Raw genomic sequence first — 26,379 nt, forward strand, 5'->3', positions numbered from 1 at the left:
GTAACCCACATGTACAAACTGTAAGTTGTTTAAACATAAGAAGAACAGCTTATGAAAAGTTTTTATTGGTAGAATATGAGAGCAGCTTTCTTTTGATTTTGACCAATCATTTCTCTGTGGGCTAAAAGAAATGAAATGTATTTTTTCAATTGAAATGATGAAAGTATATATGATCACTTTACAATGTATTTATTACATAGTAGATTTTTTTTTTCATTCTACTGTATAATCTTTTTCACTAATTCCTTATTTGTTTGGCTATCTGGGTTTTCCTAGGTATTTTTCAATGAAAGACCTTGTATCTTTTAATGATGTAGGATAACATAACATGTATTTATTATGTTTTATGTGTTTAATGAAGTTCAATAACTTTTGTATTTACCTAATTTAATTAAGTGAGCTTAATTAACCACTGAGGCTATTCCTCAGAAACTATGGTGAGTTCTTAGTGTCATAATTAGGGAATTTTGCTTTGTGTTACGAGTCTACTGCTTAAGGGCTTGAATTGAAGAAGGTGCACAAGCAGAAGGACTTCTTTGAGTACTTGCAGTCCCTATACTTAGAATTTTTCGTTCATTTTCCTTAAGACACTCATTTACACATATGTCTTCCAGTAAACTCTATGAAGCTTGATGTCCCAACACAATTAGGAAAGATCAAGAGCAGTGGGAGATGTGCTCTTTATGTATTCAACAAAGGATAATTGCAGAAAAGCACTGTAGACCTCTATAAATCTTTCCCACTACATCTGAATTCTTTAGCTGAAGAGTACTTATGCAGGGAATATACCAAAAGATCTCTCTGGTAATTTTGGTATTCCTACATCTTGATCATGCCAAGGTTAGGTTTATCCTTAAATACCTGGCTATATTATTTGAATTATTTATTGGAGAATCGTTCACCCCTTGAACATTTTTAGTTAGACTATAATATTGGAAAGGAACTAAATCACTGCCGCCATTACATTCAATAATCTATTGGTTTTATGGATGGCAATGATAGGCAATTAAATTTGGCACAGGAAGAGTTCCCAAAAACAAGTTTATTATTTTTTTCACTTGTAAATGTTGCTCAGATAATCAGTAGAAATAATTTTTTCATTATCAATTAAATGTTCTTTTTGAGAAAGAAAATAACACCTTATAAATGGGAACTGTTGTGACACATCTAGGCCACAGACAAAAACAAGGTCATTGTGAACTCACAACATAGCAAACATCTTCTTCAACTGGCTAATATAAGTGACAGTTGCTTTTTTACCCAGCCATAGAATTGCCCCCATTTTCTAATGGCATACGATCTAGAACAAACCTTTGCTTCCTTATATCCTCCCCTGAAATATCTTAACTAAGCTCAAAAGCTATAATGGATTCTAACATAGTCTTACTGAGGTGCCTATGTTCCCCATGGCCTGTGTTCTCTCCCTCACTGTAACAAGTAACGTCCCAACTTGTTCAACGATAGCTGTGTTCCTAGTGGTCTTTGGCTGGAGGGCATCGACACTTTCCTTAAAGATATTTCTTAAGGTACAAATTATTCCCCTAACACTTAAAAGTCGAATGCTTTGTTAACTTTTTGTGTATATATATTCAATTCAGCGTGTTTGTTAGTACTTACATGTTCAAACATTTTGATAGCTGTTAAGTATATAAGGATAAATAAGACACTGTCTCTGCGCTCTAGGAAATTTCAAACTGAGCCATTGTTATATTTTCACGTGTTAATAACAGTGAGTCTGATTTATTTATAAACCTCTTTCCTTTATAGATTATACTCATTTTTTACCATGTTTCAACTGAAGGAAAAAGAAAATGCTTGAAAATTTGTTAACTTTGTGTAGGGTATGGAATTCTGGTTACCTTTGCCTAATATCTTGACAAGGGCTAAATTTTTGGAACTTATTCACAAGAACTCTAGTGCTACAGAATTTATAAAATAAACTCTTACTGAGAATGCATTTGTGTGTATGTGTGTGTGTGTCAGAGAAAAAGAGACAGGGAGAGAATGAGAGAGACATTTACTTTGTAACTCAGTCATAATGATTTACACAGAACCACCTGATGGCCAGTTATGATGATATAGTATGTGCCTTTCCTAAAAGAACTTCTGGAATTACTGTTAGTTCCAACATCTGCCCCAGGATATATCTATCTCCACAAGTCATTTTCAGTAAGATGTGAAAGTTTCTCAGTTCAGTCTATGTCGTGAAAACTATAGGTCTTCATCTCGCACAAAGAGAATGAATCTTAGAGAATGAATCTTAAAGTGTTTCTTAGTTTCACTCTTCAACAAATAACCTTGCCTAGTCTTCTTATATTCCAAGGCAAACCAGTGGGCCGCTGGGATTTAAAATTTTTAACACTTCCAAATGGCTACAGATATTTCTTTACAAACTGCATATAGAAATGTTTGCCTTAAGTCTTTTAAGATTATCAAGATGAGAAAACATTAGGCTGTCAAGAAGCTGAAAATAGCTTACTGAAATTTTATACTAACTCACTCTTAGGTAGTCCTTGTCACGATTCTTGGGTAATTGTTTGCGGAAGCCTTTATACAAATGGCTGGTTCTATCAATTAAGCCACATTTACTCAAAATGAATGCATAGTATTTTTTGCTAGCACAGAATGAGAGCTTATGTGGGAAGAATCACTTTCAATATATGAATGGTGCTAGTTACCCTTAACTATAGCTTTCTCCAAAATGGATGTATTATTACATAATCACAAATTAGAAATGTTAAGTTATTTGAAGTAATTATCTACTTTTGTCACACCAAGATTTCTACAAACATTACTTGAGGTTTATTTGTGTCTGTATGCTATTTGGGCTGGGGACAAATAATTTGAGATGGTGGCGGGTGGGTCAGAATAATGTCATCTTTCATAAACACCACTAGTCATGAACTATCGTAGCTGTAATTTGTCAGACTGTTTGTTCCCTTTATGTATAAAAAAGTTTTTTAATGTTGTCCTTGAAATAAGACTCAGTTTATTTTAGTTTAGAATATTAAATACCATTTTTTTCTTTCATTTTTTTTAGCTCTAATTTCTCATCAGGTCATTTCTGGAGATATTTTAAACTCTATTTAAAATGTATAATGGTACCTTTAGTAAAAACAGGCTATCTCTTTCTAGCATATATAAACCTTGGTTTATAACTGTAAAGAAAATATGACTAAATAAATGTACATACTTTAGTGTCTCATAAAAATGTATGTAAACTCAAATCAAAATACAGAAAATGTTTTGTTTTTACCTCTTTTGGAGGACTACTATCACTAGCAGCCTGCTAGAAGTACACAATTACTATACTTCTTTATACCTTATTGTCATAAAGCAGCTGATTATACTATACTCCCATCATAGTAAAAAATGAATATTTTATCAAATTTATTTTTATATAAATTTTAAGTCAGTGAAATGAAAACACAGGTCAAGTAAAAACCAAAATCAGCTTTATTAACATAATTTAATATGAGAAATTTCGATAGGTTTGCTTTTTACCACATTTTTAAGTCATTTACAGAATCTTGGGAAGTCGGTTTTTATTTAAAAATATTTGCATTAGACATAGTCTTGAAAAGAAACATAAAAGAAATTTACGGTAATACCACTTCACACCCATTAGGATAGCTACTATTTTTTAAAAAATGAAAGAGAAAAAATAAATATTAACGAGAATGTGGAGAAATTGGAACCCTTGTGCACTGTTGGTGGGGAAGTAAATGATGCAGTGACTGTGAAAAACAGTATGGAGTTTCCTCAAAAATAAAAATAGAATGACTATGATTCAACAGTTCAACTTCTGGGTATGTATTCAAAAGAACTGAAGCAGAGACTCAAAGGAATATTTGTACACTCATGTTCATAGTAGCATTATTATAGCCAAAAGGTGGGCGCAACTCAAGTGTCCATCAAGAAATGAGTGGATAAACTAAATATGGTGTATTCATAAAATGGAGTTTTATTCAGCCTTATAAAGGCCTGCCATTCATAAGCCCAGTATTCTCCTAGAGAGAGAAAAGTAAGTTCTTTGCATAACATAAATGACTAAATGCTTGATTAGTTTACTATTGCTATTTATTTATTTTCTTATACTAATTCAAATAGCTCTCTCCTCAAAACTATTTGCCTTGCTTTCAGGAATAAAAGATATGTTCGAAAAAAAGCTAAAAAGTAATAGGCAGCCAAACTTTTACTGGAAAGTACTGTTATATGTATATGCTTATAATAATTTTTTTTGACTGAATTAAAAGCATAACATTTTCATTCAACAATTTCAGGTTGCCACATCAGATTTTGTGTTTGCTCATTCTGATTTATTTATAATGCAATTTTCTAAATCTGTATCCTTATCCTGTTCTATTGGTTTTTTTCAGGGGTTTCCTATGTAACCTCATAATACTTTCATTTTTAGTTCTAAACTTAGATACAGTAGACTCCTCTGTTGCAGTGGAGCTTCCTCTGGATAAGACATTCCTTTTAGGAAACATAGGCATCTCCAGGGATGGGAACGTGGGTTAGGTGTTCCTCTTTTTTAAAATACATTGAGCACTTACGGAGATATGAGAAAGAGTATAAAATATGGTCCCTGACTTCAAGGGGCTCAAGTTAGGCAAGGAAGACAGACCCACAAATTATTTTTCATACAATATATAACGTGTTATGGAGCACAGAGGAAGGTGCAGTTGATTCTCTGCAGGAATTACTAAAGCCAAGAACTCAGCATTTACTGCACCTGGGTTGTTCTCTGTCCACTTCTGAGACTTAGTATTTTCTATCTAACATTTCTATGTATTTTTCCTTTTAGAATATTTTGTTTTTCTGTACTTTTGATCAGTAGTGTCAAAAGAATACGGCCTAGACTAAAACCAAATGATCTTATTCAGTTTCACTCCCCAGTTACTTCTGGGTCATCTGTAAGCTTGGCAGGAAATAAATGCAATAAGCACACTAAGCAAAAGAAAAAAAAAATACAATTCTTCTTTAGCTTGTTCTCAGCAAGAACAGTATCATTCTACCGAATCGATAGCACTTTCTTCTGAATCCATCAGGAGGCATCAAGAATCATTATTCAGAATCAGAATCATTATTCAGAACTTGAACACAGTAAGTTACTGTCTAGAATGAGGGTAAAAGTGAGTTTGCCTGTGTGCACACACTGGTTTGCTAGTTGTTTTTTAAAGTTAGAGCATGTATGACCTTGGAAACTTCTCCTGAAGATGGTAATAGGTAGTTGCTGATTTGAGTTTCAAATGTGCCCTTTCTTTAATTTTTCTAAGATACTAATTAATATCTTGTTGTTAAAAAAGCAAGAAAAAAGGAAAAGGAAATGTGTATCTCCAATCCACAAATCATAGATTTCTGTGCTTCATTTAGTGTTTAGCTGATACACTGGGGGCATATACGCCTACACACACACACACACACACACACACACACACACACACGGGTATGGGTAATCAATAAACTAACCGCACTGATTCTGAGCTCAGGTTGGTGATGTCATTATTAAGAACCCAGCAGTAGGGATTCCCTGGTGGCGCAGTGGTTAAGAATCTGCCTGCAAATGCAGGGGACACAGGTTCGAGCCCTGGTCTGGGAAGATCCCACGTGCTGCAGAGCAGCTGGTCCCATGCGCCACAACTACTGAGCCTGCGCTCTAGAGCCCGTGAGCCACAACTACTGAGCCCACGTGCCACAACTGCTGAAGCCCGCGTGCCTGGAGCCCATGCTCTGCAGCAAGAGAAGCTACCGCAATGAGAAGCCTGCGCACTGTGGCGAGGAGTGGCCCCCGCTCGCCACAACTGGAGAGAGCCTGCGCACTGCAACGAAGACTCAACGCAGCCAAAGATAAATAAATAAATAAATAAATAAATTTATAAAAGAAAATAAAAGAAACCAGCAGTAACTCAGAAGAAAGGATTGCCCATCATTTTTATAGCAGTGGTACAGCCTTGTAAAGAAACATTGTTTTATGTGGCCTTGTCCGTGTCCTGTTGGAAACAGTCATTATCAGCAGGGCTGACTTGCACATCCTCAATATTTAACATAGTACTAATGTTAGATTGATTTTATCTTTAATTTACCTCAAACCTCATGCTATGTGCATATTAACCTTTAGTCACATTTCATAAGGATTGCTACATTGCAGAGTTGGTACATTTCTGTGGTAGATAGGTAAAAATATGTCAAAATTGATATGTATTTTATGAAATCATTATATATAATATAAAGTAAATCTAAAGTTAAAAATTAACAAAAAACAAAACATGTATGAAATATAGTAACAAATTCATATTTTTCAATATGGCTTATCATTATTGACACATGGATATACTTGAAGCCTGCTTCTAGAAGTCAGTAAGTTACCAATTAGTTTATTACAGAACATCAAATATCTGTATGATAGGAGCTTACTACCGAAATATGCATCTTTCTTTTGGAATTAAGTTTTCTCTCTAATGAGGAAATGAGATTTACTCTTTGTAAGGTTCTATCAGTCTCAGTATGATTCTATCTCTTTGGGATATGGAAGAGAAGGGAGAATTCACTGCATTGTTTTTCTAACTATCTTTCTCTGAATAGCTTTCACTTTTTCTTGGAAATTATTTAAAACCTTCTATTTTTTCCATTACTTGATTAATGTTGTACATCAGTTTTTATAGCTTTCTGCTCATGTTGTGATTACAACTTTCTAAGGACCCAGCAAAGTGTTTAGGACAGTGAGATAAAATGCCCCCCCTTTTCATTATATTAAAGCCGTTTCATTATAGAGAAAGTTACTGGGGTATGGAGAAATCTGTTCTCTCAGATCCCTTAAATGTTGTTTTCAATCAAAATTCTTTCACTGATGCTAATGAAAAAGAGGTCCTATCTCCCTGATGAGTTCAGGGGGAAATAATAAACAATTTTTAGTAAAGCAATTGCTTTAAAATTTGAAAAGCATTATTCTTACCATCATCGTCATCATCATTATCTTGTCTTGGAGGTTTACTGTAAGGAAAGCATTGTTGTGTGTTTTATTTATATTATCCCTGACCCTCAGAGCAACCCATAAGATAAGCTTTATCTTTCTCATTTTACAATGAGAAACAAGAAGCTCAGAGGAAGGTTAAATGATTTGGTCAAACTCGGGAGGCTAGATAGTAGCTGACCCAGGATTTATTCAAAATTTCTGGCACAAATGGTAATGCTCCTTGATATGACTTACCAGTGATTCTCAAGCCAGGCCCAGGTCACGTGCCCCCGGTGGACATATGCACAAACCACCCCGATCTTTGTGATGAAAGTCATGAAGTTAGAGGAAGAAAAAAGATTAAAGACGGCAGTAATATACCATCCAGACTCAATCAGAGCATTTTACCTTTTCCTTTTAAGTCTGTTCAGTCTTGTTTTTTAATTCCAACATGCCATTAATACACTTTTCCTTATGAACTTTCAGCCATAATCAGTCCATTGTTGAATAACTTAAATGGTTAGAAATATTTCTCCCATTAATTAAGCCAAATACAGTAACTTCTTTTTGGAACTACATTGTATATGGCTAAGCATTTTTCTTTTGGAGAGCCTCCTCTGAAATACAGACAAGAGTAGACGGGACCCTTTGTATAACTGTAACCATCACCTCTACCACCTTAGTCTTTTTATACTGTAAGCCAAATAGCCCCCTCACCCAGTTTTTTAAAAAATTTATTTGTTTAATTTTTGCTGCATTGGGTCTTCGTTGCTGTGTACAGGCTTTCTCTAGTTGCGGCGAACGGGGGCTACTCTTTGTTGTGGTGCGCGGGCTTCTCATTGCGGTGGCTTCTTTTGTTGCAGAGCACAGGCTCTAGGCGCGTGGGCTTCAGTAGTTGCGGCCCATGGGCTCAGTAGTTGTGGCTCTTGGGCTCTAGAGCACAGTCTCAGTAGTTGTGGTGCACAGGCCTAGTTGCTCTGTGGCATGTGGGATCTTCCCAGACCAGGGCTTGAACCCATGCCTCCTGCATTGGCAGGCGGATTCTTAAACACTGTGCCATCAGGGAAGCCCACCCTTTTTTTTTTTTTTAATTCTGCTGATACAGCATAAGTTTCCATGTGTTTTTTTGTAAATTTGTCACATTGATTCATTGAGTTTCCTGTCAGACCAGCTACAGAGTAGTTGAATCTGGGCTCATCTTAAGCCAGTTTTTAGTCTTTCTTGACTTACATATTTGAACAGTTGACTTTTTGTTTTGTTTTTACTCTAATAGCAGGACACTGTATTTATCCTAATTCTTTATGTTCTTCTTGTAATGCTTGCCATCAGTTGCCATCATTCTGTATCTTAAGATGGTCAGGTTCCTCAAGACCAGATTTTGTTCCTCCATGTTATCTAGATAGCCAGCTCTTTTTTTTTTTTTTTTTTTTTTCCAAATTTCCGTTTCTCTTAAGTTATTCAGCAGGAAGAAATGATGAATTTACCAAGTCCTTTGGTCTTTTGCCCAGGACTTTCAGAGTCACTAGAAATGGTCTGTATTTCTTTTGATACAGTTGTTCATCTCTACAAGATTCAGTAAAAGTGATTAGTGGTGTATTTGATATACTATCTAAGCATATTCTTAGTCACTTCTTTGCATTTGCGTTTGAATGAGGTAGCCTTATAAAAACCTGTGCTATACCCATGAATCATCATTAACCATACTGGTCCCTTTCTCTGGATACTGTAGTATGTTGCAAGGCTTCTTCAGTCCTTAATACCTATGCATTCTCATCATTATTGCATACATCTTAGAAAGACCTAGATTACCTACTAAGAAAAGCCTCATTTTTGCATTATTCTGGTCATTAATGCTCAATACTTCTTAGGTATTACTCACCTCTGAGTTTCCAGTCTTCTCACCTGCTTCATTATTGGATTCTTTCCCACTCCCAACCTCATTTATATCTGTTTTTACTGCTCTCCTTCTCTCTTATTCTTCCACTTCCCTTTCCCTTTTCTTCTCTCTCCCATGCATCACTCCACCCCTACCAAATAAATGTCCAGAAGTCATGCTCTGAATCGGGAGTTCCTTATACCTAGGAGAGTCCTTACATCACTCAGAGGGAATTTGCTCCTCCATAGTGACAGTGTTTACCAAGTTTTGTAATCTTCCAGCTCATGATAGTTTTAGATGCGCACTGTCCAGTACAGTAGCTACTGGCCACAGATGGCTATTGGACATGTGAAACAGGCCTAGTGCCACATGTTGAAATGATAATATTTTAGATATATTGGATGAAATAAAATATTAAAATTAGTGTCCTCCGTTTACCTCTTTTTAACATGTCTAATAGAAAATTTTTAATTACATATGTGCTTTGTTTCTACTAGACAGCATTTTTAGATACTCTAAACTAAAAGGAAATAAATAAAGAGATTATTCATTAGCACAGTGGAAAGAGAAAAATAAATTACACATGAAAAAAATTAAAAAATGCATAGCATTCCGGAGCCATTTTGGATCGGCACATCTCAATAGGCCCAGAGAGCTTTGCTATACTATTGTACAATCTGATCTAGGTTCAAAATAATTGCCCCTGATTTGTCAAGAAATGTTAAATTATATTTTGAATAATCCATTTTTGAATGCATAGAAGTGTTTAACGTATTTCAGAAAGAAATTCCCTCAAGAGCAGGAGAATTAAAATGCTAAATTAGCAGTATGTTGAAAACTTGGCTATCTAGAGTGATTTAGCCCTTGACTTTTCCAAGACAATTAATTTTTATGGTTGCAGCTTTTAAATAAGGCTAAGTGATAATTTTTATATGAAGGTAGTTGATAAATTTATGGGGGCAAAAATAAGCCCATCAAAGAGTAAAAGTACCAAAATATTCAAAACCAGTTTTTTTCATCAGAAATGTTTCTTAATGTTTGATGTGAAGTATTTATATTAAAATTATTTCAAAAAATTAATTTTTGTTTGTTATTAAAATTAGTATACAGATTTCATCTCTTCATTCAAGGAACTTTCATATGTAGTATCTGCAATCTCTGTCTTTGGTCATCTTGTTTAGAAATGGTAGTAAATGTCTCTCATAGGCAATTTCTACACTAAAGTTATGGATAGTACAAAACTAAAACCTAACCATGGAAAACAGATTAATGTTTTGAACAACGTGGCAGGGTTGTATGCATGAAGTGATATATATCACGGTTAATCCAAGCAGCTTTCTGAAATATAAGAGGAACAAGGAAGTTCTGAATCACCATCTGAAAAGTAATATCAAGCATTGATACAAATCTAATTTCTGCTAAGAAATTCATATTAGCACACACAAAAGACATGACACATGTCAAATCTGTTGACACAGATTTTATTATTGATATACAATTATCTTATACATGTTTCTGATAGAATTGTTGCTGTCCTGTTTTGCTAGGTATTTAAAATAAAAATGGAACTAGACAATAAAACTGATACTAAGGGATGGGGTTAAATATATTCCAGATAAGAAAATTAAAATGTACAGTTGACATGTGGCTTCCTGCTTCTATACATAGGAAAATATATCCCAATAAGATATGTAATTTTAAGATTATCTGAAATTGAACATCTACTTCTGTTTCTCCAGTTTGCTACTTCAAATAAAGATGTTTTTCCTGATTTACATTTAGACAGACTTGAAACAATTTCCCAAAGCAAAAAGGTACAGAATAATTTTTCCCCCAAAATTGCAAATACGTCCTCTTCATTTCCTCAACTTTAAAATCTTTCCTCCATATTTTTCTGAAATAATGAACTTCCTCATATATCTCCTTCTCAGTTGAACAAAATAAGAAAAGAAGATAAAAGTCTAAGAAGAAAGTCAAAATCAGTAGTTATCATGTTAGTACACTAGCCCATTATAGTAACTTTATAATAAGAAAGTAGTTAAGTAAATTAAGTGAATGCTCATCTGTATTGGATTTTTTTTTAAGCTAATATTATGCTCAGGAAAGGAGCAAACTGGCCTTCTAGACATTATACATTAGTACCTCTCTTATAGTCTTTTATTTTTTCTAAAACTACTTCTCTTGGAGAACATTTTCTTTAATATGTCTGAAACGCCTCCTAGGTGAACTATGAACTCTCAATGTCTGTCTTGAAATTGGCTGTGCAAGAATCAAAGACTGTAGTTTCAACATCTAAATAATTAAATAAATTAGATATATTATTTAAATAGATTATTCTAATTTAATGGACATTCTCAGTATATGAAGTCTGAGTCTGTGGTAATATATCCATTAGGCAGAAGCTGAATTAGCAAAGTGTTGCTACTGTGAGCATGTTCAGAAAGATTATTGGGTGAAGTATTAATCTAAGATTGAGATGTAAATATTTTAAATTTTACCATTCATAGCATGATATCCCAGGTGACACATAAAACTAACACATCAAATATAAGCTCTGCTGCATTGTGATGCATTCAATGCCTTCTCTCTGCTTGACATTCTTTCCATTTTTACTGCCACCATTTACGTACTTTTCTTCTCACCATCTTGCTACAATAGCCCTGTAACTAATCCCCAGTGTCTCCAGGTCTTAGTTCATTGAGCTACCAGGTTAAGTTCAGCTTTACGTAGTTTACTCCCCTGCTCAAAAAGAAAGAAAAGAAAAGTAAACGAAGAGTTCCTATACCTTACAAAATCATGTTAAACTCTACAACCTGGGCTTCCCTGGTGACGCAGTGGTTGAGAGTCCGCCTGCCGATGCAGGGGACACGGGTTCGTGCCCCGGTCCGGGAAGATCCCACATGCCGCGGAGCGGCTGGGCCCGTGAGCCATGGCCGCTGAGCCTGCGCGTCCGGAGCCTGTGCTCTGCAACGGAAGAGGCCACAGCAGTGAGAGGCCCGCGTACCGCAAAAAAAAAAAAAAAAACTGGCAAAGGACATGGATTCTTGTCCTAGCTTTGCCACTGTATAGTTTTAAAATTTTAGGCAAGTTATTTACTTATTTTGGGTCTTAACTGAGTCATGTATAAAATAAGGATATCAAACTAGTTTATCTTGCCAAGCTTGCCTTAAGATTATATTTAGAATCAATGAGTGTAAGTCAGAGGTACTTTTTTTTTTTAACAGCAGTTCTTTTTTTTAACAGCAGTTCTTAACTTCATAGACTCCATAGATTCTGTAAAAACTCTTAAAACTGTAGGCAAAAATTTGAGTTTATCTTCATATGTGCAAAGAATTTTCTCCCTACGGAGAGGGTCTAAAGCTGCTTTCATTAGCTCCTTAAAGTGCTTCGTGACCCCCCCCCCAAAGTTAGGAACTATTATTTACCTGATCTAAATCTTTTATTAACACAGACATACACACACTCAATGCCTCAATCTCTCTCCCACTGTCTGGTGAATATCTCAAAGCTTTAAGAACATAGTGCTTAGCTCTGTCATCTTCTGAAAGTGGTCCTCAACATCTTTTCCTTAACATACCTGACAGATAATGTTTACACGTGTGATATACTTCTGTCAGTGACAGCTGTGCATTGCAACGTGCTAAATGAATAATATATTCTATGGATTTGATACCGTTCCTCGTGTTCTAGCTCTGTCCATCACTTTTGTCCTACTAACTCAAGATTCAGTACATGATACAGTAGTAGTAGCTGTGTTATACTTGGCATATTATAGATAGTGAATATATATTTTTTAAATAAATAAATGATGTTATTCAAAGGAGAACTAATAAATGAGTGGCATTAAAAGAGAGAGAGAGAGTTTGAATGAGAAAGATTATGCCCAGGATAAAATACCATTACTCAGACTTCACTAAGTTTAATTAACTCTAACCCTGAATAAGAGATTTAGTGATACTTTGGGGGAAATATAAGAAAAAAATAAGCATTTGCAGCTTAAAGAAGTAAATCATAATTGGTGCTTCCTGAAAAGACCAAAATTGCAAAGTTACTACATCTTTCAGAGACTTTGTAAACAGGACAAAATATACAAAGAATAAAATGCAATCATATACAATAATTACAGTGAAGACAAGACAGTTCTTACATCATTCAAAAAGTAGTCACTTGTACTTCTGCATTAGCCTTAGTTTCCTTAATTCCTTATATTTGGTGTAAGAAGGCAGAGGTCTGACTATCCCAAATAGGTGTCTCACCAAACTTCTGGCCCTCAGTAGGCTGATGCATTGAGGGGCTGAGCATCCTGATAAGAGCAAGGACTGCAGGAAAGTAATTTCCTTTTCACAGATAACAGTATGGTTCCTATAAATCAAAATATGCTTTGTTCATGTGTTCTCGTAGCTCTAAGATCGCAGGTACTACATACAAAACAGTTCCTTGAATGAAGAGATTAAATTTGTATATTCTCCCTATTTCAGAAAAAGTACAAAAGACAGAACAAGTGAGAAATGAAGAACTAGAAGCTGTGCAAATTAGTTCAATTTTTAGGTGAATTGCCCTCAAAAAGAGGCAAGATTGGGATTTCTAGCTGTGAGGTTGAGATTTCTAGCAGTACAGTACTGTCATATTTCTCATTAGTCAACTTTTTCTCTTTTGTTCTTTTTCCTTTCTGTAGGTGGTGTGATTATATTCCAGAATAAAGAATTTTTCAAATTTTAAAAGAGATGTGATTTGTCAGTTTCTTATAAAGTTAAACATACATTTACTGTACATCCCAGCACCCACACACCTAAGTATTTGCCCAAAGGAAATGAAGACATAGATCCATACAAAATCCTGTCTGAATTTTTACAGTAGCTTTATTCATAATCACCAAAAGCTGGAAACAGCCCACATGTTGATCAGCTGGTGAATGGATAAGCAAATTCAGGTGCATTCATGTAATGGAATACTGCTTGATAGTCAAAAAGAACAAATATTGGTAGTCCAGAACATGAATGAATTTCAAAAGCATTTATACTAAGAAAAAGAAGCCATACTTAAAAGCCTACATATCCTGTGATTCCATTTATATGACATTCTATAAAAAGTTAAACTACAGAGAAAGAGATTAGATTAGCGGTTGCTATTGGGTTGGGATAGATTGATTACAGAGGGGCCTGAGGGAACATTTTGGGTGATGGAGATGTTCAAATTTTGGGATAGTGGCTACACAGCTGTATAAGTTTGTCAAAATTCATAGAACTGTACATTTGAAAAGGTTGAATTTTAATGTATGTAAATTGTACTTCAGTGAGTAAATAAAATATTAAAAGACACAGCACATGTACTATATCATAAAATATCCCAGAGGAGTCTGGGCTTAACCCTATAATCAAACATTAATGTATATGATAGCTGTGTATACCAGGTGAGTCAAGTTTTGCTGCCAAATGAATTTTTAGAGCTTTGGGGATTTTGAATTGGCACCTAAGAAATTGTGGGTTGATTGCTATAGAAGAAGGATCCCTGATATAGAGCAAAGAATGTAAAACTATTGGCCTGTTTTGGATCAAATACGATTTTACTTTACCAGACCATTTTTGAACAGCAAACATTGTGATAGTAAAGAATCAATATCCCAGTTCTCTCAGCCCTGACCAGCCATTTACACAGATAGTTGATGGCTTAAGCAGTGGTGGGCATTCCAAGCACCCAGATACCACACCATACATGGCATCACAATCTGACATGCTTAGAATGAGATCTCATTCCTTCCTTCCTACCTTCCCTCCCTCCCTCCCTCCCTCCCTCCCTTCTTATTTTCTTTGTGACGTATCAAAAGATCTTTTAAAGTACAGGCACAGTTTGCAGAATGTCTCATTGGTTAACAATGTGCATTAGGAATACCTCTCCTGGTTTTTAATACCAAACTTTAGAGAATGCATATATATTATAATACAATATTTTTTTGGCCAGTGTGTGTGTGTAGTTATGTCCCAGATTTTAATACTTACGTTTTTAACAAACAAACAAATCTGTGAAAAGTCTTGAGTTACATTCCACATACAATTGACAGAATGTCAGAAGCAGGTATAAATTATTTGAAACCCCACTTAAGTGTCCATAAATGGGATGCCTATCTAAGATGTCACTGGGGCTAAGTGAAGCCATACTACTGCATACAAAGAAACTGGTTGGTAACAATCATTTATTGACTGCATTATATGGTTTTTTTGCAGAGCCTTTGTTATGTCTGAGTGTAATTTTGTGTTTTTTAATGTTTTAGGACCTTGGTTTAGGTTTTTTTGTTAACATGTAATACATTATAATTTTTATCGTTTAAATATTATAAGATAATATAGTTGCATTTGGGGGCCTTTTATCTTCGAAAATTGATTTTCAGCTGCCCTGCAGGGCAGGATGTGTGGGACACCTCCATTTTTCTAAAGAACTGGAAAATTCTTCTCAAGCTGCACTGTACTGGACAGCCAGCTTGGAGTTTACGTTAGTACTGCAGCACAGGTTTAATGTTAGCGAATTAGAAAGGTCAGAGTTGTAGGGAGCAGAAGACAGGAAGGATCTCCACCAGGAAAATACTCTATTCAAGCCTAAAATTTTAAAGCCCCCAATTATTCCTTGTTTAGAATCGATGTGGAGTGTTTAGTTTGATCGTGATTCTAGACTTCTCTAATGCTGTGGACTTTGAAGCCAGAATCAGAATGAGTGGGAAGATTGATAAGATTCAGAAGTTGGAAGAAGGCATAGAGGACTCTTAATACTTTGTAATTTTTTCCCAACATTGTCCTGAAAATATTTATGAAAGATTTCAGAGAACGAAATAATAATTCAATTGACAATTGAAATAAATAATTCAAAAAATAATTTCAGAGAGAGGATGCAGATCATTCCTGGGGCCATGTGTACATATAGTAGATACCAGCCTGTCTGAAAATTGCTTTTGGTGGAAGACCTAGCTTAACATCTTGAGATTAGATTACTTCCTGGTGCTTCAGTGAAATTCCTTCCACAACTACGTGGCTGTTTCTAAAATATCAAATCTATTCGTGAAAACACAATGGATTATGTCACCCAAATTAATATTTTATTCCCCATATTGGCTGTCAGTTTAGTTACGAGAACCAGTTCATCTCTTGTATTTGTTGGCAGCTTGATGAGAAAGTATCTATATGAGAATTAGCAATTCATGGTACTACTTAGCCTTCAGCAACAAAAGGGTCCCTAAACTTGATAATTAAGATTCTTGATTGAAGTCTTTACGTAGCTCTTACCTTGAGATACCTAAAGCATGAAGAATTAACACATGCTGTGGGAAATGCAAAATGTATTGGTCATTTTAATAGACCTGGAATACATTGTCTTCATTCCTACCTATTCCCTTGGTCCAAAATGTTAAAACAAACTAGAAGGTAAAACTTTTTTTTTTTTTTTTTGGCCCATGTTTACAAGCTCATGTGAAAGTTCCCTGCTTTAAAGTAGTTTTGATGGAAATACTTGGCTTATGTTATATAAACATGTTCAACCTGTTTAAAGCTAGTTGTTGTCATTGTTTTTAAAATTGTTTTATTACTATTATTGTTGTTTACTCTTTGTTTACATCGAGTCTTCCAAAACGCAGATTTGGTTAGTTTCTGCTCACGTTAGCCTTTTTTCAGGGCTTGACAGATAGTGAATAATACTCAGTGAAACCTTAGGCAATTCATTTAATTGTCTTGGTGTCAGTTTCATTAACTGTAAATAATATGTTGATGATCCCTTAGGAAAGCTATTCTGAAATTGGGGATGAGGTGACAGGAGAAAGGTGACTTTCAAGTTACACCCCCCCCTCACTGCATATAACAAGAGATGTTACTGATAGGCATGTATTATGCATGGTTTCAAAGTAGAGAAAAGAGAGGTCAAAATTCTGTTTTAGTCCTTTATTGCTTTAAGAATTTATGATTCTCTGTTCATAATGTTTCCATGTTGTTCCATCTCAACAAAACCAAATGACTCATTTTTAGAAAACTTAGTCTGCTTTGATCCTGTCAGTTGCTAAAGAAAAGAACGAAAGCCCCTTAAGATGTTGAAATTGAGATAAGTCAATAATTATGACGTCTATTTATTGATTCAGGTTTTCTTCATTTTTATTCAAAAAGTAATTTTGCCATCACAGTAAGTGAAAGAGAAGTTGTTTCTAACTACCTCAGAGAAATACAAAGGGGAGCTTTATTTTTAACCTTTATTTTTTAACTTTCATTTTTAACCTTCTTTCTGATAACATATTGATACTTTTTAACACATTAACTCATATCTCTGCCCCCCGACTGTGTGTGTGTGTGTGTGTGTGTGTGTGTGTGTGTGTGTGTGTGTGTATTTATCTTTACATGCATCCTGTCAATACTTAGTTTACTAATAAAAACAGTTCAGATTTTGGAAAGTAAACTTTGTGGCTTGCTTTTTTTTTTTTTAGCCCCACTTATTTTATTCTAATCAAAGAAAAATATTTTAAGCCATCTGTTTTCTCCGTTTCTGGCTGCTATTATCTTGACTATAACTGCCTAGTTTCCCTTCTGGCTGATCTATTGCTAGCCTTTATCTGGATGTTATTAAAGAATATAAATGGTCCGCAGAGCACCAGAGTCTCAGCCAGAATATTTTCAGATTCGCAGCTAAAATGAAATAGAACCAGGGGTTCCACTGCGAAGTAAGCAGCTCGGATTTGTTGTCAGAGTGTGTGAGGGACTCTAAGTTCATTACGCTACTTATTTCTGCGATGTAGCATTTGAAAAATAGCTTTGAATGTTTATGGATTGTGGTCCTCGGGCACCAGATAGTGGATGTTGGAATGTATTGCAGAAAAGCTGAATAAGTACTAGGAACTCTAACAGTGAAAGTAGAAAGTCATTTGTAATACCTCCGTCTGACACTGTTGGGTGCACTTATATGTTTCCTTTTGAAAGCTTTGGTTTATTATCAGTTTATCCATGAGGGAATAACTTTTTTTTTTTTCAAAAAGTGCCCTTTGGAGAAAATATCAATAAGCCATACTTGATGAGAAGCTTATGTATGTAGACTGATGTGAACTTTGGAGATGCCAAATACTTTGCAGTTTTATTTCCTAGCTTACTGAAGTCATGTTTCACTATGACTTCAATTTCAGTAGTAGCTGGCTTTCAGATCTCAATTTCAGTATGATTACTGTATATCAGGAAATGTATACTTACACCAAAATATAGACTGTGTCAGAATTGATTGTCTTCACCTCCCTTTACCCCGTTTGGGCCACTTTCCTCCCCAAGAAAAGTTCACTGGAGTAGAATATGAGAATATTTTAAATAATCACAAAGCGTATAGATCTTTAAATATACTTTGCACTCTACTTGTTAACATATTTCAGTATTTCCTCATTGTTTTCAAAATAAAGTTCAAACTTCTTAGAGTGCCATTCATGTGATCTATTTCTTCTCTGCCTCATTCTTACCCATTCCCCTGCAAATGTGCTTTGTTTCAGGTTTACTGAGCAGCTATTGCCCCTCTCATTTCTTTTACTTTGGTTGCTTCCTTCTCCCTCACCCTTCTTCACCGGAGGATCACCTGTTCTTCCTGTAAAAACTCTGCACAAGTTTTCCTTCTTCCAGGAAACCTTCCTTGAACTACAATTATCCTGTCTCTTACTAATCCTACTTAGACTAGCCTTTAAACTCATCATAGCATAAGACTCATTTCCTACTCTCATCATTTGTTTACTTGTTTGTCTTGTTTAATAGACTATTATTCCTTGAGTTTAGAGATGATAGTTTCTTTTTTTGGTTTTGAATCTGGCCTATAGGCCTTTCAAATAATTGTTTGCTGACTGACTAAATGAATGACTTTTATAGATTATCCCATAATTTCACTTATTTTGCTCTTGATTCTTAAGGCGTTTAAGGGTATGGGTCATACCATTTTCTCAGAAGGAGATTCTTAAACTGACTTATTCACTTCCATATTGCCACCTAAAATATTTATTAAAGGTAGGTCTTTGGTTTTGGGAAGACAAGAACCTTATTTGTGGGGGATTAGAATAATGTAAATCTTAAACTGTCAATCAGTTAAAGAATCTGGAATACAATACATGGGAAATTAGAAAGACCGACTCTTATCATGAAGCATGCATTCTAGCTTATCCATGTATATTGTTGAGCCCGTGACTTTATTGGTATATAAAATTCCCTTAGGAGAGACTAGATATTTAACAATTTTTTCCTTATTTTATAATAACTGCTTACAGTTTCTAGATTTTAATAAAATCTTAATCTAAGAATCAAGACAAAAGTTTAAAGAAATATTTGCTAATGAAGGGTTATAGAATTTAAACATGTGCTTGATGGTCCTGAGACGTCCTTAAAATATTTGCATCAGGGCTTCCCTGGTGGCTCAGTGGTTGAGAGTCCGCCTGCCGATGCAGGGGACACGGGTTTGTGCCCTGGTCTGGGAAGATCCCACATGCCGCGGAGCAGCTGGGGCCGTGAGCCATGGCCACTGAGCCTACGCGTCCGGAGCCTGTGCTCCGCAACGGGAGAGGCCACAACAGTGAGAGGCCCGCGTACCGCAAAAAAAAAAAAAAAAAAAAAAAAAAATTTGCATCAATATTCTGCATTCTGTAGCAAAATAAACAAAATGCAAAGAAATCCATATTTATAAGTGATAAGATTTTTTAAAGTAGTTTAAGCTTATTTCTTAATAGAATTATAACATTTTCATCTAAAATTTTATTTTTTGTATGTATACTTAATATTTGCCTTCACATAATTACTTGCTTAGACATTTTGTATAATTATTTCTTTAATGATACAGCAAACCGAGTCAGCATATTATAGCTGAATCATGGTCCTGGCTGTTCCTTTTATTTATTCAGTGAGCAAACTCTATATTACTAAAATTCCTTCAGTTGTGCTTGCAAAGACTTGTTTGTTAGTTCTTGAATGCCCTAAGAAATTTGTATTGAAGATTCTAAATTATATACCTATTTTCAGTCTGTGATATATTAAAAAATAGAATGGAGAAAAATTATTCACATCTTAATAGTTGGATGTCTGCTTATTCTCAGAGACCCCAGTCTCCTTTTAAAAAATATTTTTAAGATTCATTGTTGTTAAACTTTGGTATTGAATTTGTATAAAGTGTAGGTTGCAGCACGTTAGAATATTATTGTCATTTAGGAATGTATTCACTGTTTTGGTTTTTAGAGCACTGCCTCCAAGGGGTTCATAGCATTTGGTACGTAGTTCACGTATTTCTAGTCTACAGACCTACCCTATCGAGGCAAAGGCTTCTTGATCCTGATATTTTTTTTCTTCTGCTGTAAAGCTCAGCAATGGTAATTAATGTGTGGGTTTTTTTGACAAAACTTTCCATGTCATTACAAATAAAACTGAGGTTTTTTGAAGACTAGTAATTTGTACCTTTAAAGAGCCACATTATTGTGCTTTTGTCTCAGAATGTGTTATGCTTCACAAGTATACTGTGACAGCCTGAATGGAAAGGGGGGAGGGGACATTGTCTTCAACTGGCATGCTGTTATCAGAGGGAATGTGTTTCTGGACACGAGATTTAGCATTCATTGGTCGTCTGAAGAAAGCTATTTCATCTGAGGATTGGACAAGAAGCTGCGTCAATTTGCTGCCCGTCTCCAAGGCACTGGTGATGCTGCCTTCACAAGCTGGCTAACGTCACGGCTCCATCACCCAGCGGGGTGTGGACTCTCTTTTTCTGTTCTTTTCTATTTAATTCTCTATTTGCTGCCTACTGCATTTCTTAATCTGTCTTCTGCCAAATGCTAACAGCATGATATTTTGCAATCATCTAGGTGAATACAAGAAAGACGAACTCCTAGAAGCTGCTAGGTAAGTGATTCCATTCATTTTAAGTGAGTATAATGCATTTAAGGGAGAAAAGGAGGAGGGCAGGTGGAGGACTATAAAAATTATAACATGTTATTGTCTTGCTTGGATTTTATACGATAATGCGGGTAAGACCTTATACTAAATCTTTGTATACTTTATTTTGCACGATTAGTGTATTAAATGAGACTGTCTTTCAATATGGTGATGATTGTAAGGTTAATTTTATTTGGAACATTTCTTAAGGTAACTGCAAACCCGAGTTGCCGAGCTTTTCAAATGATATTCTTGGAGTATTTAAATACCTATATCTTTATTTTTCTCTGGAAATTTTTCTAGCCAAGCTTGAATGAGGGGCATGAAGTAAATGTTAAAATTCTCACCCATTTTCTTTTGTTCTTGTTCATTTATAATTTAATTGATTAGCTTTTTACAGCATTTTGTATGTGTTTTTAACTCCAGTGTTTTAGATCACTTATCAGAGTAAAGTTTGTTTGTAATTAAGAAGGTGACTTTATGCAGATAAATAAAACAAAAATGTAGAAAGCTACCTTATCTATGATATACCACTGGATGATGATTAACAGGAATTATTAGGAATATATTGATTGAATTGAATAAAGCAAAAGAGATTCATTCAGAACCATATTAAAGAAATCAAAGCAAGCCCATATCATTTTCTACTCTCTTGTAAAAAATATCCATAAACATTCATAAGAAGCGCTATAATTTTATAGGAATTGACTTACTACCTTTTTGTAGGAGTGGTAATGAAGAAAAACTAATGGCTTTACTGACTCCTCTAAATGTGAATTGCCATGCAAGTGATGGGCGAAAGGTAAGTCATTTAAAATATAATATTCCCCTTCAGTGATTTCTTTTTGCTTTACAGTTAAAAATTTTAAAGTTGGCATATATATGTGTATATACATATATATACACACACACGTATATATACATACATATATATGGCTGTATTTTACTGGTACCTTTTAACTGTAAAATGAAATGCTGCTGTGACATGTTCATAGAGCTGGTGAAGCATAGATCTTAAGCCTTTTCTCTTAAATGTCAGACACTGAAAGTTATTTGTTAAATGGAACTGCAGCTTTTTTAGCGGTTAAAATTATAACAACATATATTATTTTCTGTGTATGATAATGGAAATTAGAGATATTTGTTTACATCCTAATTACCCATCTTGGTTAGGATATAATTTTTATTTCTTTTTGGCAGAGGAAAATTTGTTTGCTAGGCAACCAACACTTTTTCCATTTAAAGCTGAGAAAATGCTAATGATTTTTTTAGGTCTTTTGTAACGGCCCTGCTTTTTTTTTTATTGGCTAAGTTTTCATCGTTATATATTGAAAGAAATTATTAAAGCAGAGAAAAATATTCTGTATTAATATACAGTTGTCATAAATGTAAGGTAATATATAAAATATGCAGTGGTATCTTCATTATCTGCTTCATATTCTTGCTGAATAGAGACTGAAAATGTAATCCTTTATATAGCCTTTGGTATCTGACCGCAAAGTTTTGCAGTGATTTGCCTTATAGATATGGAAAAACAAAACACTTTGTACTATAAAGTCTTTTTTAAAATGTTGGTTAATTTTTTAATGTTAAAGGATGGCTTTTATATTTTTAAAACCTAAAACATTTTTAAAGTTACACTGCAGATATTGAGGAATTTCTTGTACCTAATAATTAAAGAATTAATTCCTTTGGAATTATTTATATCGAAAATATACTATGGAAAGTATCAGGATGGATGGTACCCCTTAGAAATAATGAACTGTTTTGCTTTTAAAAACTCATTTTTCTCTGAGTGATAATTTTATAGATTAAAATTATTCAGCTTTCCTTTCACTTTTTTCCCTATACTAATGAAACACATATAATAGTGACATTGAATTGAATCCTTCCAAATATATGTTGTTATTGAAGATGGCTTGTATATTATTTCACATGGCCTAATGAATGTTTAGTTTCTCTGGATAATTTGGAGAGAGACTTGTACTTTCATGGTAGGTTAAATTATGTATATATAAAGCTATAAATTAGCAAAGATTTACTTGGTACTATTAATGACTTTTGGGAGATGTTTTTAAATGGTTACTGCTCATTTTCCCTTCAATTTTGAAGTTGCTTTGGGAGTTTTAACTTCCTTGAGTTACTTTGAGTTCCAGATTTTGTTTGGATCCTTTTAGTAGATAAGGCGACTTTTATCACTATGCAGAAAGAACCCTTCTTATCTGTAAATGCAGGTATATCTTTAGACAGAGCTCTTTTAGAGCCCAGCCTACTTCAGTTTTCCACAGCCATTTTAATATTCCAAAATTTATGTGAGATTACTATAACAGCAGTCAGTTTCCATCCCAGCCTCATTCTCCCATCCTTACCCTTATACCTTGACAGCCCCATTCCTAGCTCAGTAAATCAAAATAATTAAGGAGTGTGAACACTGATAATTAACAAATTACCTCTTCTCCTTGCTTCAGTCCCTACACAAACATGTAGAACTTCTTTATTTTTCCTTCTCCCCAAAGGAGGATACACTTCCTTTATTCCTGTAGCTGAAACTAACATATTCCTCATTCAAATTCCTATGGCTCCTTTTCTGTATTACTCTATGGCATTTACCGCAGAGTTCTTGAATTGTGGTTATTCATACGTATCTTTTTCTTCTACTTGGCTATTAGCTCTCTTTTGTACCGGACCAAGCCTTGCATTTTGCATGTAGCAGAAACTTAGGCTACGAATATGCTCCCAGATGAACATAATTTTATCCTTCAAGTGAAAAAAATCATCTGTGCTCTTTGCCAGTTAGAAAATTAACTCAGAAGTATATGAATGGGGAATTGTATATTTTCTGTTATTATATATTATTACTAGTATTATTTTATCAATTTATTTTTGAGTAATTGTACCACAAGGGAGAATTATATATTTTAATGTGTAGAACATTTTTAAGTACATGTCTCAAATATTACTATTATACTGAAGGTTTCACAACATATAAATAATGTAATAATTTTCCAAAATATGCTCCTATACTTCTTTAGATTATCAATTTTCTCAAATTAGATAGAAAAAGAAAATTAGACTTAAGCGTTTATTAGGTTTTGGTGCTATGCATATAACATAAAAAATCATTCAAAATTGTTCATCAGAATGCAAATAAAATTTCATGTTTAAAATTGAATAATGTTCATATTTAGATATTACCCTTGTTTATGGCACAGAGCAATTCTTATTAGATATGCCAGTTGCAGTAAAGCCGTGAAGTGGTAGATATTGTGGGTGCTGATGGAGATTGGGAAAAGATTCTTTAGTTATGACAGTCATTTTTGTTTTCTTGCTATTGATATCAAGAGGATGTGTAAGCAAATCTAGCTGCTGAATTACAAGTCAATCTTATATATTTAGTATTTTTCCAGGCCATTAGCATGTGTTTATCTAGAATTAGGAAGTCAGATTGTATATAAACAAGAGGATACAGGTACTTTACATGTATAATAAATTAGTCAGGTATATGAAGTTTTATTTCTTGAATTTGCATTTTAGAACACAGTGCAGAATTAAATTCATTTTTAGCAGGTTTTTAAATGACTGTATCAATGCTTAACTGAATCCTTGCCTGTCACTGTTTTTACTACGATTCCTGGTTTGTAAATTTTAAAAGCCCATGGAAGTGTCAATTTTGTAATGTTTTTAGAAAAGCAATGTTCCTTATACACTAACTAGTGGGTGGAGAAATTGCCTAGATATATGTGGGGGGTTTAGACGTCAGCATTCCTTTTCCAAGTGGTACGTGGGCTTGTACAGTGACAGTGTAAATTTAAATAGTCTCTTAATTCTGTACTGTGACCTGATGGTTATCCCATTAGGTAATATCTCAGTGGTTAAAATTTTTATTTCCCGGGCTTCCCTGGTGGCGCAGTGGTTGAGAGTCCGCCTGCCGATGCAGGGGACATGGGTTCGTGCCCCGGTCCGGGAGGATCCCACATGCCGCGGAGCGGCTTGACCCGTGCGCCATGGACGCTGAGCCTGCGCATCTGGAGCCTGTGCTCCGCAACGGGAGAGGCCACAACAGTGGGAGGCCCGCACACCGTAAAAAAAAAAAAAAAAAAAAAATTTTATTTCCCACAGACATTTGTTTTTATAACCTGTAGAATCTGAAAATAGTGAAGTACCAATAAGGTTTTAAGTAACTTACGTGGTTATATTTTGTTTTTATTTGACATGTAAATCAAAGCAGAGCTTGACTGCTCTAGAAATTTCCAGGTGTTGTTGTTTTCCCTAAAAAGCAAAGGCAGAAACATTTTTTGTAATGTTTTGTTCTAAAATGCTACTTTCATACAATTACACACCTGTTCTAATGCTGGCCACTTTCGAAACATAGGGGCATAGATATAATTTATTGTTCTTCTGTCTCCTGCCCATTGTGATTAGGCATAGCGTTCCATAGTTTCTTATTTTGAATTTCAGCGACCAGGTCCTTAAAACAGATTGCTTCCTTTCTGTAATTCCTATATTTTCAAACTTAGATGTCTTGTCCTTTGATTTCTCTTTACAGCATGTTCCATCATGATCAGACATTTTGTTAGCAATTATCCGAATATTCTGGTCTTGTTTGCTATATAAATTTGAGATGGTGGTCGTCTCTTGTTTTGCAATATTAATTTTTATAAGGATACCTTTTTACAATGAATGAAAATAAGTATTTGAATACATCTCAGATTATTCCAACACTCAACCCTCTTCAGAGCTCTTTTAAGTCCCTTTCCTGGCTGCCTTTATCCCCTTCCAAAATAAAAATGTCCTAAATTTATGCCCTCCTTATAACAAGAAATAGGTTGGAGTTTGGCATTACTGTACATATTCCTAAATAGAAATAATATGTATCTTTGCATGCATTTACTATGCATACTATTGCTGTAATTGTATGTCACCAAATATTGAAAGTAACTAATGGTTGGTTGGAATTTTGTTTTTATTATAAAATATTCAATGTTATGGTAGTTTCTTTCTGCTCCTTTTGTTCATTCAGTCAGCACTCAATACATGCCATGTATAGGTCACTGTGCTAAGTGTCATGGGAGATAACTGTGTGTTTAATGGTATTGGTTCACAAGGAGCTCAAAATTGTTAGAATGATGAAGACATAATCCAGGACATTGAAGCCAGTGCCTAAAAAAATATGATTCCTTTTGCTGTGATACAAAGTGTAGATTTAAGGTGAGATTTTTTTTCTTGCTCTTTTATTTTTAAAGCATTAGTATTTAGACATGTATGCTCTTCTGTAAGAAATCACAAATTTAGATGAAAGGCAACTGGAGGAGCATGATTTAAATTCAGAAAGATTAACTGAAGAGTTTCTCTAAATGTCAGATTTCTACTGTGTAAATGTTTGCTTCCATAAAATAGTTAATAATGAATAAGACTCTAGAAATGGAGAACAGTAAAGTGTTTAAAAACTATTTTTTAATAGAGATCAATCAGAAATAAAGTAGAATTTAGTACCATCCCTTGTAGATACCATAAAAAACTCTGTGATATAGTCAAAAGAGCAAATAGGCTTTGAGGCCAAACAGATGGATTCTGTTCTCTGCTCTTCCACTTTCTAAGTGTGTGACTGTGGCTCTACAGTTTTCAGTGTATCCTTTACTAAATGG

The 26,379-nt window shown here is 34.6% G+C and overlaps 1 protein-coding gene across 2 annotated transcripts in view; it reads left to right on the forward strand.

The window, feature by feature from the left end:
• The window catches only part of TNKS (tankyrase), a 173,550-nt gene that overhangs the window by 64,356 nt on the left and 82,815 nt on the right, over positions 1-26,379 (forward strand). For both annotated transcript variants that reach the window (XM_082863818.1, XM_082863819.1), the window contains exons 4-5: positions 20,665-20,701; positions 21,461-21,536. In XM_082863818.1, the coding sequence (XP_082719944.1) occupies positions 20,665-20,701; positions 21,461-21,536 (113 nt within the window). The remainder of the gene's footprint in view (positions 1-20,664; positions 20,702-21,460; positions 21,537-26,379) is intronic.

The sequence above is a fragment of the Leucopleurus acutus genome, assembly GCF_964270905.1.
Source record: "Leucopleurus acutus genome assembly, chromosome: 21".
NCBI lineage: Eukaryota > Metazoa > Chordata > Mammalia > Artiodactyla > Delphinidae > Leucopleurus > Leucopleurus acutus.